Source organism: Xyrauchen texanus, chromosome 5, assembly GCF_025860055.1.
Source record: "Xyrauchen texanus isolate HMW12.3.18 chromosome 5, RBS_HiC_50CHRs, whole genome shotgun sequence".
Lineage (NCBI taxonomy): Eukaryota > Metazoa > Chordata > Actinopteri > Cypriniformes > Catostomidae > Xyrauchen > Xyrauchen texanus.
Genome location: NC_068280.1, coordinates 7,289,251 through 7,309,986, shown reverse-complemented (window position 1 = coordinate 7,309,986; position 20,736 = coordinate 7,289,251). Strand labels below are relative to the sequence as shown.

The following is a 20,736-nucleotide window of genomic DNA, read 5'->3' as shown; positions in this document are numbered from 1 at the left end:
TAATGGTGTGAAAATAAGTCTTCTCTCAACAGTAATCGTGCATAAAGCCCTAGCTCAATACGACTAAAGCCTGGCCTTTACTTACAAATCAATGAACCGCATAAAATAGCATCAGCCTTTGCATGGTGAGATTTGTCTGACCCCATTTCACACAGGGTTTGGTTTACAGCATTTTTAATGGATAGAGTGGTTTTTAGCTTTCAAAATAAATCTTAACCACATTCTCTAAAAGGCCAAACTAAACTGTACCAATTTCTGTAGTAAATCATGGAACGCTAATCAGCATATTAAAGTTCCTATGTCCAGTGCGAATAATACATTAATGTGGTGACATTTACATAGTGACATTACATTGTCTACTGCTACCATGCAATGTACAATGTAAGTTTATCATAAACACAGGAACCCAGGTACGAAAGATGTCATTGTGGAACACAGCCTGGGAGGCTTATGGCTGTCCTTGTCGACTATCTGCGTTTAATCATGTCCAACATTCACCCAACATTGGGAATGGGCTCCTTTAGCAGGATAACACACACACTCACAGGTCTGTAATGGCTCAGTCACTGTTCAAAAGTATTCACTGATGACACCAGTCAGCTCAGCTATTGAGGCTCCCTTGTAGTAAGCTGATAGTGGGCAATGATCTGTTTCCTGAGCAGTATAGATAAGACCACAATGGTCTCAAGAGGAGAAATGCCTTATGAATAAAGACTGGCCACCTTTTCTATGTCTGGCAATCCCAGACCCATGTAAAACAACACATGATTGTCAAAGCAATATTATGACACAAATATCTTTTTAGCCTTTTATATTTTGGCTTTTGTATATTTAATGTAGGGATGTGTCTCAATGATTGACTAGTCAATCCACTTTTTTCCTCAATGTGGAATTGCCCCCCTATTCATACCAGAAGTCTGTTTCACTCACATCGACTCATGTTCTTAGCACATAATGTGATGTTTAGCGTATTCAATTTGTACATATTGGCAAAAATAGCATGTTACGTTACAGTTTCACAATTTGACCATCTTTTGAAAGTGCCTTTCCTGTTGAAGTATAAAGAGTTGGTAGATGACATCAAGCGGTGGCCCGATGTCAGATGTGTTGAAATTATTAACTACTTTGAGTTGTTAAGACACAAGTTGAGCCTGAACTAAATTTGACTCCAACTAACACTTAAAATTATTGTTGTTCTCCATTTGAATTGCTCTTTTCGTTTTAAATGGCTTCTTATGGAGACCGTAACAAGAAAACAGTCCAGCGGCACCGAGTGTTTGGTCATGAAAAATGTGGATTAGTGAGGTTGACTAGTTTATCTAAAATTTGTCTTATTTACAGTAGATTGTTTTTGCAGATGCTTAAATTAGAGTGCTGCTAAGGCCAAAGTATTCTTCGGTTTTCTGCGTGAAGCAAATTTGGTCATCAGCACAGTACACGTGGATAGTCCATATGTGCCTTGAGTTGACTGTACTAAAGAGTATTATAAAGCAGTTGTACTTTAAGCACATGTCTTGTACGTGTCCAAATAGGCTTCTGGTCAACAGAGTGTACTTTGAAAAGCTAGAGGGCTCGACGTATACCCTCGGCTTTAGACAGTTTGCACTGTAAAACTGTTTTGTAAAAGTTGAGCCTTTAAAATCATCTCTTTTAATGCATCGGCACTACAACCATACTTACAGTATTTAAACAGTTTTGGCCAATGCATTGTGTCTTGCATTGTTTTTTGAGTGTCCTGCCTAGGGCCGGGCAATAAAACAATACTGAAAAAAGTCCTAGTCCTGCAACGAGTGTAGTGTTAAGACTATTTTTAAGTCAAGTTAAAAATTGGCCAACTTTTTTAAACGCGGCCCCTACATTCTTTTCTATTGAACTACAGTCAGTTTTGTTGTTTATGAAAGCAAAGATGGATCTGTTGCCGGTCCTCGAACGGGATTCGAACCGACGTCTCTGGCATGGGAGGCGGGTGCGCTATCGAGGAGGCTAAAGGCTACAGCCTCTAGCGTCAGTCGCTAGTGCACCACTTGAGGTCAGGAGAGTGAGGTTTACACACTGCACAGCTATCTACCAGCTGGCTCCTGATACAATCACCCCCCTAAACCTCACTCCCATCTGGGTCACGGCACCAATGTTGCCGGTCCTTCTGGCCCCCGCTCCGAACGGGACTCAAACCGACGTCTCCGGCGTGGGAGGTGGGTGCGCGATCGAGGAGGTTAAAGGCTACAGCCTCTAGCATCAGTCGCTAGTGCACCACTTGAGGTCAGGAGAGTGAGGTTTACACACTGCACAGCTATCTACCAGCTGGCTCCCGATACACATCTTATGTAAACCGGTCCGATCAGGGTCAGGTGAACCCAAAACCAGCCTACCTATACAAGGCATGCTTAGGACCAATTAGACCGATTGCCTGAATTAATTTTTCACTAATTTAGAAAATATGTAGGTTTGCACATCCATTGTATATTTTTGTCTATAGGTGTGTATGTGTGTGGGCAGGTCTGTTAGCAGACTCTCATTGTGCGCAACACTCATAGTCTGAGCACACTAAAATGAATACGTTAACAAACACAAGAGCTGCAGCTGTCAGACAGAAAATGGAGGTTAAGTAGCAGTTCATGTTCCTTAGCAACGCTGCCTTGGAAAGAGCTTTCCCTTTTATGCTGATCTGAGTTCAGAATGTGTGCTTTCTCTTCAACTGTCTGGATAAAGATAAGCCAGAGGAAGATTATCCCAGAACAGTGTAAAATCAGCTTAATTTGTAAAATGTTGTATTTTCATCAATCCAGTAAATGCAGTTCAACCGCTACAGTACTAAATTGGGTTTGTAGGATCTAAAGAGCTTACATCCATGCAAGCCAAAGAAAATACAACTGCACCTTACAAAGGCACAGAAAAGCTATAATGAAACATTTGGAAATAATCATTTATGCAATAGATAGCATCCACTAAAGCTTTCATAACAAATCCAATGTTGATGTGTTGATGACTGATGCAAATGGAGGCAGTTTAACAAACATATCATGAATTTGTATGTTCATATAATGTAAATAAGGGAAGAGGATAAGGGTATACAGGTTTGGTACCCAGTGGAAGGCCTCAAACACTAGGTTTAACTCTAAGGACCAGCATCACTATTACTACTTCAACATGATCACACTGGAAATCGACATGCTGCTTCTGGGGATGCTCCAATCGGTGGGCCACCAATTCGTATCGGCCAATATTCACGTCCTATGACTTGATCGGTGATCTGTAATTTGGCAGATCGGATAAACCCGATCGCAAAAGATGCGCTGCTCCTTTAAGACTTCAGCAACACTGTCATGGCATCACAGAGTGTGGGGAATACTGGCATTGTGTTGCAAGACAACACACTTGATTCAGCAGTTAAGAACGATGCTGTGGGAGAGGTATGGCAAATATGAAAAGCTTGTACTGTTACTGTGGCATTTCATACGAGTCAAGGCAAACAGCTTGAGCTGTGAAATGGTCCTTATTATAGTTCATGGCGGCAGCTTCTCAGTCTCCACCGAGCATAGGCATCTCAGTAATAAAAAAAGTCATTTAAATTTCGTTAAGCAAGGACTGATTTCAGCTGAAGTACTTTCAACCTCCTGTTGCTGAATTCCCAGTGTGATCAGTCAGACTATTTCTCACACCCAAGATTAGGAATTTAAACTTCTGCACAGTTTGTGCTACATACATAAATAACACCTACATTTGTGTAGTTTGTTAAGAAGAGACGTGCTATCACTAAAAAAATCCCTAAGACCTAAGGAGGAGGGACCCGAGCAATATCTAGAGACTTGAATATCATAGAGACATGGGGATGGGTCAGTGATCAACCAATTAGCAACCACCCGGAACACCCTAGCAACATATTAGCAACTGCATAGCCACACCTTGGTTAACACCCACAACACCCTACCATCATGTTGTCGAATATTTTTGTGGGAAAGCAACACTCACGTTTTCTTTTTTAAATCTGGTTATGAAATTAAGGTGGATTTGGGGTGGAGAATGAAAATCAGAAGAATTATCTGAGTGAGGTAATGCAATGAGCTGTTTACAGTGTAGCTTTCCACTTCTGTGGCTCATTATTCAAAATCATTTTATTATAATTACATTAATAACTTGCTGTGGTCATCTTAAACTTCATTACGTAAGACGCATGACAATCATACAATATAATAGCACAGTACATGCAGAAACACAGACACGACAGGTAATGGAAGCCAGTGACATAAACAATCTACCAACACCCTGGGCTACAGAACGCAGATGCATCATAATGCTGATATTTCTATGGCAACCCACACTCCTTTTTAAAGTCAACCATTTGACAGAAAACAAATTCTTATATAAGACCTACCCATTCAGCCTGGGGGGTCTAAATCAACACACTTGAGCATATGAATAAACATTACATGAATTTATGCATGGAACACATTCTCTGCTTTTCATTCTCTCTTTCGCTCTGTATCTCTCAAAGTGGATACTCCTTGCCACCTACACTGTACCAGGTTACTTCTTATTACAATATATTATATTATACTATCTTATATTACATTATGTTCCTATTATGAGTGGGAATCAGCAGGGATCTAGGTATATGATACAGCAATATCTGGGTCTTGACAACCCGGTCTCATGACAAGTCATAATAATAGTACGAGATGGCGACATAGCAAGAAATCGTACCAGCAGGCTCATAAAGAAATGTACAACATTTACTCTCATACAATATAATTAACGAACCAACAATTGATATTTACGATTTTTCCAAAGTTTTACCTCTAACTATGGATGGGTATTTTGTTCATTTTGTCTACTCGAGTCCTTGGGGGGATATGTACATGTAGCCTACATATTTAAGTAAATGTATTTCACACAGATGTCTTTGACTGCTTTGCACCTCATTGTTGTTCTAGTGTTTTGCATATTCATTATTATAGGCTGTTACAACATAGTCTGTTACAAAAAGTATAATAGATGTATAATCAAATGCCCTTAAATTTTGTCATTATGTGAAGACTCTCTGGTCAACTCTCTGCTCTTTCTGAGGTTACTGGAAATATCTTAATATGCGAGCACCACTGTTTTCGTCATGGCTGGCTGTGCTGGAGCTTGTTTCTGTACTCGAAGACTTGAGTACTCATAACCACCCTACCCCTAAAACAAAACATGAATTTAATCGGAAATATTCACAGATGAAGCGAATAATGTAGGCCGCATGTCAAGGTCTGGGTAGATTAGATGGTAAGCAAACAATCAGTTCTCATATTCAACATGTTGAATGCAGGAGTAATGGGCAGGAGTAAAGACCTGAGCAACTTTGCTCCAGAGATGCTCCGAGTAAAGGTCAGAGAATCTCTGAAACGTCAAGGCTTGTGGGATGCTCCCGGTCAGCAATGATGAGTACCTACCAACAGTGGTCTGAGGAGGGACAAACCGCAATCCGGCGACAGAGTATTGGGCACACAAGGCTTATCGATGCAGAAGTGCAAAAAAGGCTATCCCATCTGGCCCGAACCGACAGAAGGTCTACTGCGGCACAAGTCACAGAATGTTTTAATGATGGCTATGGGAAGAATGTGTCACAACACACAGTGCATCACACCCTGCTGCACATAGGGCTGTGTAGCCACAGACCGGTCAGAGTGCCCATGATGACCCTTCCACTGGTGAAAGAGCCTACAATGGGCACGTGAGCGTCGGCACTGGACCTTGGAGCAAAGGAAGAAGGTCGCCTGGTCCAATGACAATGGTGCTATGCGTAAAAAGTGCTGAACTTCCACAATGGTTCCCAACCTGGAGTGTGTGGAAGCACATATCTTTGATGCGGTCAAAGATATAAAAATGCGCTATACCAGTAAGACAGCATGTCAGCATACTCATCTCACTCTCAACATAAACATTAAAAAACTGTCCAAAGAACTTGACACCATGGCAAATGTTGCAAAACTTAACTTAATGTTGCTTTACCATCACCTTTACACAACTGAATGAGGATGAAGTGTGCCAAGTAAGTTTCTTTACTTGGATCTTAAAAATGCATGGAATTTCTGCAACTTCATAACCATGCACTGCAAATCTGCAAAATCTCTAAACAATGCATACCTTGCTGACATGTTAACGCTTTATAACGAGACCATCAAGCAGCTGCTTTTTATCAGTCATTATAATTTTGCATTTATCTATATGTAATTTTGTATATTTTGTAAGAAGAGGGTGTCTTTGAAAGCAGATTTTCTACATTAGTGAAGAGGGGTGTTAGTGAATAAATAAAATGTTCCCAAAAGTGCCAATCCCAAAGACTTCTAGCATTAATTGAAGAATACTGTTGAAATTATCTAAGGAGTTAGACTGTCAGTATGAGTCGCTTTATTTAACTCAGCTGGCTTGTGGTGCTAAGTCAGGTTTAAAATAGCAGAATAAGCTTGTCAGGTAGCTGCTGTTTTTAACCCATCCTCATTAGCATAATACCTGTTTAGATGTCTTGCTAGAGGTCACGAAATGTCATGTCATGTGTAAACACTCCACATCACACACTCTCACACACTTGATGCTAAAATAACTGCTTGTCCAGCAGCACTTGAGAACTGTTTTCACAAGAGAGCATCCCAAGGCTGATTTTGCAATTTTGTTCGCCCATATATACAGAAAGTTTGATACAGCGGTTTGCAAAAAAAAACATTTCACAGTATTGTATACATCACAAGGAGACTTATAGAGCCATAGAGCATAGAGCCAAATAAACAATTACTAAGCAAGCAGACAGTAGAGTACTGTTCTATAACAACAGCTACAATGAGACAGCAAAATTGCTTTAGATTTGCATCTGTGGTGTCCATAGGCTCAAGATGTATGTACAGAAAGTAGGCCAGGTTATATGCAAATTTGATAATAATATTTGATATCTCAATATAACTTAATTAGTAATGTTGCTTTGGGTATCAGATGACACAATCTAAATAATCAACTTGACAAACTTGCAAAAAGATTATCCAAAAACAAAACATGGGTAAATACTTTAACAAAAACCTAGTCTAACTATAATGGTCATCTTAAGAAATGATGTACTTGGCAAACATACGGTACCATCTGAAGTTAAAGACTCATCATAATGTGACCACAGCACATCACCATGGCAACAGGCATGGCTGAACATCAATGTGATTGGTAATTTGGTTATTCTGATCAATGCCAAGCTTCTGTCATTGTCTGAAAAAGGGCAGGACAACACAGAGGAAGTTTTCGCCCAATCAGGCACACACCCTCCTGGCTTTGGTCTATACAAAGCCATCTCTCTAGAGTCTTCTCCACACAAACACATATCAACCAGTAACAGATGTACGATAGACATTCCTTCACTTAGCACCAAGCATCAACACTAGAAGAACACATCACTGCCTGTTTATTTATTTTTACAACAAACAACAGCTCAGACCAAGAGAGAAACTCTTTCTAGTGACGTCTTGTGTCGATATTGTTATTTGTTTAAAAACAAAGAACATTGCAAAATGTCCACGTACAAACAACTTGACTCAACTTTAAACAAATCATTATCAAAATCGAGTCACGTACTTCACTAAAACCTAAAACCCATCACACAAATAACTCTAAACAGAGTGCTGTAGAATAAGTCCTTAATTATGATCTTTCACACGTGTTTATTTTGTTGGCTTAATTTTGAGTGCGCCTTCCAGGCATCCAGAACATGATCATGTTGCATATTACAATGCAAGAATAGCCAGTTAACCTAAAGATGGAGATGTTTCTACAAAAGTATAACAATATAATACTAGATATGCATAATGTGTTATTGCATTTTTTGTATTATTTCTTGTAGATAATGATCTCATACTATGATGTCATACACAACCGTTTTGATTATTTCTTTTAATTTTATTTATGTATTATTTTCTATTTGGTTACATCTAATATTTCACCAATATAGAATTAATTAACACTGTATATTTATATATATTGCAAAAACCATGTTATATTATTGAAATTGTATTTATAAAATGATATGCATATATATATAATATACATCGTGATCAAAAGGTTTTTGTTTGTCGCGGCCCATTCCTTTCCCCGCACATTTCGCGGACCGACCCACCGGCCCACTCGGTTCTCCCAATGGCCAGTCTGCCCCTGATTGGCCCCAAAGTACGTCGACCCACCAGAAAAATGCCCGGTATGCCAGATTACCAGTCCAGCCCTGCCTCAGTATCAACACTAAATCGATACTATAATCAACAAATAAAAAGCAAAAGATTTGGTATTTAATCAAATTTATACAATCACTATATATACATATATATATGTATATATACATATATAGTGATATATATATATATATATATATATATATATATATATATATATATATATATATATATATATATATATATATATATATATATATATATATATATATATTTATATGTTTTATTTTATTTTATAGCTGGGATAGGCTCCAGCCCCCCGCGACCCTGTACACAGGATAAGCGGTTGACGATGGATGGATGGATGGATGGATTTTATTTATTTATTTTTTTTCATTATTTTTTACATAATTTGATTCATTTTTGGTAAAATAAATTCTGCACAAAAGAGCTTCACAGTATTAATGAAATCTGATCGCCTATGGCACAAGGCTGCTTGTGTTTGTGATATTGCTAACAAATAATAATAATAATAATTATACAACCATTTAATAATACATAATTGTTATTATGAGTATTATTGGCACTTTTTGAATATAACATTTTTATACAGTAGTTACATTTTTCTGTCTTCAATTTCACGTATTCATTTGAATAGAGCTTTCATGTTAGTGGGACTTTTATTTTGACAGCCCTTTTGAGTTATTCCTGTTTTTACAGGTTAGTTATATCAAGCTTCCCATTAATGCTGGGAGAATCCTGAGAAGTACCTGGCTGCAGCCTGCAGAATGAGGCAGAGCTAAATATGGGGTGGAGCTATATGTGTCGCCCCACCCAGAACATAGTCTCATTGGCTCATTCATCTTTCACAGACATACATGATACGAGATGTGGTCGTCGTTGCTGGTGTGTTTAAATTTTTTGAGAGATACTGAATAGTTGAGCCAAACCATTTGATTGCAGTGCTGACTTGTTCAGGTGAAACTCGAAAAATTAGAATATCGTGCAAAAGTTCATTAATTTCAGTAATTCAACTTAAAAGGTGAAACTAATATATTATATAGACTCATTACAAGCAAAGTAAGATATTTCAAGCCTTTATTTGATATAATTTTGATGATTATAGCTTACAGCTTATGAAAACCCCAAATTCAGAATCTCAGAAAATTAGAATATTACATGAAATCAATAAAAAAAAGGATTTTAAATACAGAAATGTCGGCCCTCTGAAAAGTATAATCATGCATATGTACTCAGTACTTGGTTTGGGCCCCTTTGCATTAATTACTGCCTCAATGCGGCGTGGCATGGATGCTATCAGCCTGTGGCACTGCTGAGGTGTTATGGAAGACCAAGATGCTTCAATAGTGGCCTTCAGCTCTTCTGCATTGTTTGGTCTCATGTCTCTCATCTTTCTCTTGGCAATGCCCCATAGATTCTCTATGGGGTTCAGGTCAGGCGAGTTTGCTGGCCAATCAAGCACAGTAATACCATGGTCATTGAACCAGGTTTTGGTACTTTTGGCAGTGTGGGCAGGTGCCAAGTCCTGCTGGAAAATGAAGTCAGCATCTCCATAAAGCTTGTCTGCTGAAGGAAGCATGAAGTGCTCTAAAATGTCCCGGTAGACGGCTGCATTGACTCTGGACTTAATAAAGCACAGTGGACCAACACCAGCCGATGACATGGCTCCCCAAACCAACACAGACTGTGGAAACTTCACACTGGACTTCAAGCATCTTGGATTGTGTGCCTCTCCATTCTTCCTCCAGACTCTGGGACCTTGGTTTCCAAATGAGATGCAAAATTTGCTCTCATCAGAAAAGAGGACTTTGGACCACTGAGCAACAGACCAGTTCTTTTTTTCTTTAGCCCAGGTAAGACGCTTTTGATGTTGTTTGTTGTTCAGGAGCGGCTTGACAAGAGGAATACGACATTTGAAGCCTCAGTCCACTCCTTGTGAAGCTCCCCACACATTTGAATGGCCTTTTCCTGACAATCCTCTCCAGGCTACGGTCATCCCTGCTGCTTGTGCACCTTTTCCCTCCACACTTTTCCCTTCCACTTAACTTTCTATTAATGTGCTTTGATACAGCACTTTGAGAACATCCAACTTCTTTTGCAATTACCTTTTGAGGCTTTCCCTCCTTGTGGAGGGTGTCAATGATGGTTTTCTGCACAACTGTCAGGTCAGCAGTCTTCCCCATGATTGTGAATTCAACTGAACCAGACTGAGAGACCATTTAAAGGCTCAGGAACCCTTTGCAGGTGTTTAGTTGATTAGAGTGTGACACTTTGAGCCTACAATACTGAACCTTTTCACAATATTCTAATTTTCTGAGATTCTGAATTTGGGGTTTTCATAAGCTGTAAGCCATAATCATCAAAATTATATCAAATAAAGGCTTGAAATATCTTACGTTGCTTGTAATGAGTCTATATAATATATTAGTTTCACCTTTTAAGTTGAATTACTGAAATTAATGAACTTTTGCACGATATTCTAATTTTTCGAGTTTCACCTGTATGTGATATTTTATACCATGTTAAACGTGAGGAACAAATTGTATAAAGAAAATCGTAATATGCTTCATTTGCTATATGCAAAATATAATTTCTTATTTTTATTTGGGGTGAAATGTGACACAGGCTCATTTTTCGTGAGATTGATCCATCCATTTTTTGCTGTTCCTAGCTCAGTTTTATAGCTAGTGCTTTTTGTTTGGCAAGTGCAAATATAAAGGTATCTCTATAAATCTAGGCCCTAATAAAGAGATTAACAGTTATATAAGTGTCCATGTTTTGCATTATTGTCTTGCTCCTGGGGTGAGCATATACTGTACTTGTAATTTTGTTCTGAACACAATTAGCAACTATCTGGTTGCGTGGCAATAAAATACCTTTATGCTTGAATGAGTGCACTGCATATTAATCTGTGCTCTTCTGCCACGACTTGCTTCCAGGTGATGATTCGTACCAGCGTGTGGTGGTGTCACTTCATTTCTGCTGTGAGATTAAGTGACTCATCAAGGATGTTATGCTCCGCGGTCAAAGAGGTGTAACGGATGGTTACTTAGCAGCATCAGCACCTGACCCGCAGACATATGTTTCTGTCACACCATGGTAACTGTGCAATGTAACCACAGCAAGGATTCCAGATAAGAGCAGCTCCTCTGCTCGCCTTCTCCTAGTCTCCAATAATCTCTCACCACAGTTGCATAGCCATCCTCGCCTGTGTGTCGACCAATCACTGATAATCAATCACTACAGGCCCCATTTAAAATTCCATTTCCAAACAAACGTCAGCTCCAATGCTAACAGTTCCCTTATGTTGTTTGTGCATGGCTGTCTTGTTGTGGTTTCAACAAAATAATCAATGCCATGGTATTGATTTAGTTATTTTAATGCTTGGTGCAGCGATTTAACAATTTATAATGATGGATTAGTCAAATTAGCACCAAGTAACTGACTCAGCACTGATAAAACATTTAGTGTTTAAAACATTGTATAGTGAACATTAAGTACAGGCAAATATACTGCATAAAGATATGTAAAACATTAAGTAAATATCTGTTAGCCGTTATGAAGTAATCTTACATAATGTTCTTAATAAAGGTTATTCCAAAATGTTTAAAGTAGATTAGACTAGTCTAGAAGTGAACAGAATTTGAATATGCAAAAAAATCACATGCAAACTTAACTTTTGCATTCAAATATGTTCCTGTTTCGATAGAGCCTTCACACTGCTGCTGGTCCAATTTCGGGGGAAGAATTTGGAGCAAATACCATAATGTTCCATTTTGAACAACCTTTATAAAAATAACTTCTTATTATTCATATCTTTCCTTCCTGAAAGCGCAAGATATGTTCCAGAGTGAAAGGTGCATAAATAACAACCTACAGTCCTACACTCATACATAAAGTGTCTATATCAGGCTTAAACACTACAAACCAGACAAGCTTGTTCACAGTTCTGGACAGGTTTCAAGTACACAGTATGAGAAGATGACAACCATGCCACTACAGAGATCAGATGAGCCACTGTACTTTATCTGATGTGAAAGATACTTGCGTACCAGGATATGCAATTTATTTCCACTGTCAGCCTGCTGTACGAACAAGAAAACAATCCCTAACTCAAAAAGAGGAACTGGAAAGAAAAGCCGGCAGGTATACATCATACCAACATTTAAATATGAGCTATACCAGGTGTAAGTCATCCTTCTTTAAAATAAATAATCATCTGTAGGCTTAGAAGTGCTTTTGGCATTTTGAGACTAGGTGCTATTTGGGGATGTTAATGAATAATCAATGATCAATTTTTCATTATCCAAAATTTTAATTGTCTCATTATTTACTCACCCTCATGCCATCCCAGATGTGTATGACTTTCTTTCTTCTGCTCAACACATATGAAGATTTTTAGAAGAATATTTCAGCTCTGTAGGTCCATAGATTACAAGTGAATGGTGAGCAGAACTTTGAATCCCCAAAAAGCACATAAAGGAAGCATAAAAGTAATCCATATGACTCCAGTGGTTAAATACATATCTTCTGAAGCGATATGATAAGTGTGGGTGAGAAACAGATCAATATTTAAGTCCTTTTTTACTATAAATTCTCCTCCCTACCCAGTAGGTGGCGATGTGCACAAATAATGCGTATCGCCAAATACAAAAGAAGAATGTTGAAATGAAAGTGGAGATTTATAGTAAAAATATGCTATTTATATAATATATAATTTTTCCATGTTGTGGTAATGAGTATATCATAAAGACTGTCTTTTTTCGTGGTTCGATAATGAGAAGTGGGGGGTAAAATGTGCATAACTGTCATGAAATTAATATCACAATGTAAAAAGTCCATTTTTAGGTTTCATTTTCAATATGCAAACTATAATTTCTTATTTGCTTCTTTTGATTTTGAATTAAAATAGCATTAGGGCATTTTCTTTACACTCTCCTATCTATAAAAGTAGTAAAACAATTAAAATACAAATACAAACTTTTTTTATAACATTGGATAAACTTTAATTATCTATAATTTGATCTCAGAACAAGTATAAAGATTACATTTTAAATGCGAGTAATTTTTTTCAATCTCCTTTTCACAAAATGCAGAGACAAATATAAGTCATTTGTAGGTTTATCGAACAGCCAGACACAACAATAATGGCTCATCCAGTGGCGTGAGTTTGGGGCGGGACTCTCTGTTTGTTTGACCAATGAAAGACGGAGGCCAAAAAATATACGTTAATAAAAAATCTAGCAATGCAAGTTCAATTTCACGTAGTTGCTTTCCGAAATGTGTCAAAACGCAACTTATAACCCAACACAAGAATGTGATGAATTCTCAGCATTGCCACCAGGGGTGCTATTGTGTGGTTTAGCATCTTCTATTGTCAATTTTCAAATCACCAGTGCGACTCAATAGAAGAACACCAATTTCAGTGAAATCTGTTAGGTAGTAGGGACATTTTATGCCTGGTTTTCCAAAACAATTGCATACAGCACCGTTGTGAACAATGGGAAAGTGCATTTCCCATTGCACTCATCTGCATCCTTACACAAAGTACGTTTCTGGCCTAAAAGGACACTGTCTACTAACACCATGTGTTTTACATACACTGGACTGTAATGTATCTAGTCCCCATTTACCTAATTGGATCTAATATAGTGCTTTAATTAGAACTAATGGTCAAATGTGTCAGGTCCACCAAGGGTTCAGATTAACTCTAGGCCAATCAGATGCATTCACAGAGAAAGAGTGTAAGCTAAAGAAAGATTTGCATAAACCCAACTGCTCATGTGTGTTTCAGTTACATTCAGAAATGTAAAATAATTCACCCTGCAGTCTAATGGAAAACATCAACCTTTCCAGCACTTGATCAACTTGTGCCAAATGTTCCAGCAGCCTAATATCCTGAACATGAATTTCAGGACATATCAGAAAATAGAGCTACTCTGTATAACCAACACCCCAGCATTTATATGTGCTGTCGGGTTATTCAATTGATTTATTGATTCAGTTGTGTTCTCTTGCTTGTAAACTGAAATAAACGTAGGGGAAAATCCGCATTTCTAACAACAGAGGGAATCCCCACAAATTCCCTTCCCTTTTCTTAGGCGTTCAGGGAAGGGAAACACGTCTGATGTAAGGCGCGTTCACACGCATGAACGCCTGTACGCGAAGACGCGCTCCGAAAGGAATCGATTCTTTAAACGCAATATCTCATATATAAATATAGCCCGTATTAACGTACTAATCCGTGCATTTTAGTTTTCAAATATTTTAGCATCTATTTGGAATTTAAAGGCAGCCGTTTTTCCTCTCAATTTCCTTTGATAGCCTATACCTATTCTTTGCAACACAAGAGAACCAGCGCATACTGTATCAGACGCTTCATCTACAGGCAAAGAGAAGGACCATCATTCTCCATTCAGCTGTTATATGTGGATCCTTAACGCAGTTCCTCACCATACAAGGCGTTTCGGGTTATCTGGCCTCCCATGTCTCAACGCTGGGTCACTTTTTGTGCTGGCCGCGTTTATTTCTCAAAGGTTGAGAGTGCGATAATTCCACACCGACATCATGCAGAAGAAAAACACTCTCGGCCCCCCGAAACGAGATGTAAACAGTCGGACACTCCTCCTGCCTCGGTGCTCATTGACTGTGAGCACGCGGACACAAGAGCCACACTGACATTTACATAGTAGGTGGAGTCTGATGAGAGCGCATCACGAGCGCACCAATGGCTTGACGCTCCCCTCCACTACAGTCAGTTTCTCAGCACACCCAACTGAGACACAGTAAAAAAAAGAAGAAAAAAGTCATTTAGATTATTTTTTATTGCAAAGAATAAAAATGCGATTTTAATTATAATTGGTTACATATTAAAATATATATTTTTTTAATTTATTTTAGATGTATTATTATTATTATTATTATTAATTTATATTTCCACAAATTTAGTATTGTATTACTCATATTTTACTTATTACAATTTATAGTGCTTGGTAAATAAGAAACATTACAGAGAATTAAAACAAATAAATACACAACTCATTTGTATTGTGTTACAATTGAAACCCAGCAAAAAATGAATAAATTTATTATATTTTAACAAATTTGTAGTGTTTGATGAATAGGGAACTTTATAGGGAAATAAAAATTAAATTGTACTTCATTCCTTTTATTAATATTATTATTTTATTATTATTATTATTATGTTTAAAATTATTTCTTAAAAGAGTCCGACACCCTCAGTTGTTATTTGTGTTATTAATTATATTATTAATTAATTACATTAATTAATTATATTCAAATATAGTCATTAATATTATCAGATTATAAATATTATATTTAATAAAACAGAAAAGTTTAATTTTAGATGTAAACTTAAATATTTTATAGCTGTGCTTGGTGAATAAGTAACATTACAGAGAATAATTTTAACAAAATATAGTGTTTGTTGGATAGGACACTTATTACAAAGAATGTTCAAATGTATTTTCATCCATTTTATTATTGTTATTAATATTATGACTAAATGTATTTCTGAAAGTGTAGGATGTACTCAGTAATTATTTGTATTATTAATTATATTAAAATATTAAATTACATTTAAACATTAATATTAACAAACATTGGTCTCAGATAGGCTTTATTAACAAGCCTATGTTGTATATTATTACATTTTATATTTATATTTATACTAACATACTAATATTTCATTTAACACAACACTACATGCAGAGGAACAAAAAGGAGTCTCAAAAGCACATACACTCTTCTTTGTTGCATTTGAGCCAAAACAGTTATCTCAAGAGGAAATATAGCTTTCAGATAAAAAAAAGAGGAATTGTGCTGTGTGGGTGTGTTTCCCCCAACGTTTCACATGCTAACATAAAGACACAAAAGACGATTGTCTGATAACTATTCCATAATAATTTTTATCTCGATAAATTCACAATGCAACGCAGAAGATGTATAAAAGATAATATTCATCAGTCAGTCACTGACTTTATATCTTATTGTTTTGTTTTTTTTGCCATCCACTGAGATGTGCTTATGGGAAAATTATGTCATGTTTGAGATAAATATCTCCAAACAAAGTCCATATGGCCATCCCGCTCCACATATAAGCAGTATATATCTAATGAGAAAGCATCATTCACTCAGGCTTCTGGGAATACAGTCTCATTTGTTTTAGGCATTGCAAATAAAAATGCCTACATTTTCATTACTGATCCCAGATAAACCTACTAACCAAAGCACTCCTTACATAAAACTCTATGAGTACAAGTACACAGATTTGAGACCAGGTGTTCCTAACCTTAAAGGGTTAGTTTACTAACAAATGCAAATTCTGACATAATTTACTCACCCTTATGTTTGTTCCGAACCATTCACTTCCACTGTATCTTTCCCAAACACCTCTCAGTCTTCCATACTCCAATACTATTTATGATACAGTTCCAGGGACAATTGCAGCTAATCTTAAATAACAACATTTTAGAATTGACATAAGGGAACAAATGCAACTCAAAATAGAAATACTCAAATAAAGTATTCATTATATAAATATATATATATATATATATATATATATATATATATATATATATATATATATATATATATATATATATTGCACATGACCAAACAGCTGGATAATTACACTATTACAAGTGAAACATATGACCAACAAAAAAGGCCCTGTTCGGTATCAACTCAATTAAACTCATTCTCACCATTGCCTCTCTTATTATGTGGAAAGCATTATCCACTAAAATCACGTTAGCAATAATATTTACTTTTATTTTTTATTTTTTGCTGTCCCCCCTGCTTTTAACAATTGTAACTTTGAAGGGAACCATAACAAACCATGGGCCTTCAGTTCAGAACACCACCACTTTGATGAAATCATTGCTTACTCCCCAACGACGGGCTGATTGGTGCCGTGGAAAATGCCCTTCTGCTCACACATGGTGCACACATTTTGGGAGCCCATATCCGAAACGCGCAAGCACTTATGTTTCTTCCATTGTCAGGGATGGGGTAAATTCATACGGCTTTCATTAGTAGCACTGTGGAAGACGGGATCCCTTTAAAATATATGACAAACTAACTACAAAATCCTCCTCTAAGCAGTCCAAGTTTGCTGTGTTGTTCACTGTAAACCCTAATAAGTTTGCAGAAGTTTGCAATCAATTACATCAACATTTTTAAGTAAATAAACTCCCAAGATCAAGTTAATTGATTCAGATTTTGGTTTTGTACTACACATAGATATGAATTGCTCTTAACTTAAAATATTGAGTAGACTCATACATTGTAATGGCACTTGACTTTAAATGGAACTCTTTTGCTGAACTTAAAATAGTCACGTAAGCTCAACTTCACTTCAAGTAGAGGGAAACTAACTTGCTAGAACCAGCTAGCACAGTGAATGCTAGCATGCTGAATGCATGCTAATTGCTAATGCTATGCTTTGATTAGTATAGCAATTGCTCAACAAGTAAAGCAATATAATGTAGAACAATTTGAAATTGTACCTATCCTAAAGATAAGCTCAAGCTCCACTATTTACCAATTGTAACCCCATAACAGAAACTATTCTAAATAACACAACAAACATTAAACACTAGTTTCCCCCTTTACATTCATCTTGCACAAAGACACATTATATAACACTTAATTTTCACATTTACTCTCTCTGTTGAGTGCAATGCAAATCATGATGGGAAATAGAAATTCCATACCCAGTTTCAGTTAAATATAAGTTCCTGTAAAATTTAAAGAGACAAGTTCATTAATCTCAAAACAATGAAACAATTCAGGTTACTTAAAAGGCCTCAGTTCGTGAACTCAAAAGAATGAGAAAGCTCTAAATACTCATCAAGGTTAATATATTTATATTTGTTTATTTATTTTTACCCTATACTCAAAACAATTAATTACTTTGAACATTAGGGTTTACAGTGCTGTTTTAGGAGTTATGTTAAGACTGTTGGAGCTATTTGGCGCTAAGTTGATTTCAAATTTTATATCACAATTTCCTGGAAGATTACTTGTCAAATATATTATTATATCTACACATATAGAGTGTGCAGGTTGATAAACTCAGGTTTCATTGATAAGATTTAAAAGGAAGTAATAATTCCATGGCCACATTGCAAGAGCAAACAGTTTTCAACCGTTGTAGCATAGGTAAACAACATGTTTTTTATATGTTTTACGTTACAGTATGTACATCACTGATCCCAGCCAATCTGATTCCAGGTACTCCTAATGCTAAAGGAATAGTTCACCTACAAATACTAATTTGTATTGCCTAAATAAACATGGAATTAGTAACCTAATTTGTTTACAGTCGATTTCTTTCTTAAATAAAGTGTTGCGGGCTAGCTATTGCATCGATTTTAAATTCTGTCCATTAATTGGCTGCTCATTTTGGAATTAAAAGTCATACAATTTTGTATAAGCCAAGTCGTATGATATGATTTTGCAATCTTGTAAAAATTATTATGAGTTGTCGTGAGACTAGTTTGCTGTTTCAAACAATCTCACTAATAGTATTGCAAAAATAAATGTCTTTATTTACTTCAATTTCCTATTTCATATATCAATGAAATGGATACAGTACACACAACTTTGAAACATGAAATTACTAGAAGCACATTGTAATTAGAGCTCAACCTGCAAACAGTCCATGAAACATTATCCTCATTAAGACCAAGAGACAACTGATGCTGCAACAGCATTAATGGATGACTTGACAAAAAATGCAGCAGATCCCCAGACTGCATTTGATTGCTGGGGAGTGAGCCAAGGTTAATTATGCTGACTTTTAAGAATCAAATCCCAAAGTGAGAATGTTCCTTTGCAGATCTGACTTTAGTCGAGTTTGCTGAGGCTGTGTGTGCGTTGCCTTTGTATAGCTTCACAAGGTTGTCACGAGAATGCCCCTCTCTCCTTTAATTCCAGAAGCATATTGTTTTACATAATGCACTCAGAGAGACAAAAACACTTTGGTGAGGCTCTTACTAATTGAACAATCCATTATATTGCTCACCCTATGTCAAGATACCTCAATTCACCATTTATAATTAGAGCTAATAATGATATTAAACCTGCTAATGCTCTTAGTCTAAGGTATCAGTCTAATTAATTGTTTTGAGGGGAAGCAGAATAAATAGGTATTTATTTCACCAGATAAAAAAAAAGAAACACATTATTTTTCCACCAAGCATTAGAATGTATCATATCAACAGATGATAATATAGTTACTTGTAAACGAAGGGGTTGTTCACATAGGACGTGCTCTTGCAAGTTACTTTTGTAAGTGTATTGAGGTGTGTTTTTAAGTTGAACAATTTTTTCATTTGACACTGCATCTTAAAATGCATTGATCAAATATGTTGGTCTAATGCGTGTTTAAATAAACAAACAAATTCAAATACTGTGCAGACGGATGCAATAAATGGTAAATGGTCTGCACTTATATAGCACTTTTTTATTAACCTTAGAGGTTACCAAAGTGCTTCACACTGTGTCCCAATCACCCATCCACACTCACATTCACACACCAATGGCGGCAGAGCTGCCATGCAAGGTGCTAGCCTGCCATTATGAGCAATCGGGGTTCCAGTGTCTTGTCCAAGGACACTTCGGCATGTGGAGCCGTGTGGGCCGGGATTCGAACCACCAACCCTGCGATTGGTAGCCGACCCACTCTACCACCTGAGCCACAGCCGCCCCTCAATTACAAATAATAATTACTAAATAATAAATGTAATCAGTGGCTTATTCCATTTATCACAATAAGAAAATAATGTAATCAGATTACTTTTAATAACTTTTGGATCACCTCAAGGTCACATATATGAATAAAGTCAATAGAAAAGCAATATGATCTTGAAGACTTTTAATTATGACTTCTGGATGCAAACATCATCATGTTTGAATAATGCTATGAGTGATTTAGCTATTAAAGCAATACAATACGAGCAAGAGTGTGGTATGTCCAGCTGTCTGATTTGGCCGCAGGTATTTACATCCGTGCTGATGGACGATACACCACAATTGCGAGTGTGATGTTGCTTTTATACAACAGTCCAATGAAAAAGTAAATAAATAAGTAGGGGAAAACAAAGGACTGAGTAGTTGTTTTGTATAATAGTTGTTAGTTGGGTTTTTATGTTACTGGAACATATTACTCTTAGACATTTTTTTGTATCCTGAATATGTAACGCCATTACAAGTATTCCGTTACCCCCCCCCCCCCCCAAGTCTGCTTGTGAATAGCCCCTATATGACTCATGTTTTTGTGTTCTTTTGGAGCCCAGCCATGGATAGTGTATCTCTCACTGCATGCCATATTTCATCCTAAGAGATCTGATTACATTGGCAGCTTGGTTTGCCTTCTTTCTCCCATGTTCCCTGTTGGTTGATAGAAGGAGAGCCAGAACTATTTTGTATCTGAAAGGCAATTGCTGGCGTTTATAGCTGACCATATGGACTTTTCCTGACATGTGGATTAAAAACTAATTGATCTAAATGT

General features: G+C 36.8%; 1 protein-coding gene across 1 annotated transcript in view; it reads right to left on the bottom strand.

Annotated features, from left to right (window-relative positions):
- LOC127644466 (E3 ubiquitin-protein ligase NEURL1-like) overlaps window positions 1–14,821 on the bottom strand; it is a 58,189-nt gene extending 43,368 nt beyond the window's left edge. Inside the window, exon 1 of the mRNA XM_052127659.1 lies at window positions 14,649–14,821. Coding sequence (XP_051983619.1) covers window positions 14,649–14,682 — 34 coding nt within the window. The 5' untranslated portion in view covers window positions 14,683–14,821. The remainder of the gene's footprint in view (window positions 1–14,648) is intronic.
- Between the last annotated feature and the right edge of the window lie 5,915 nt (window positions 14,822–20,736).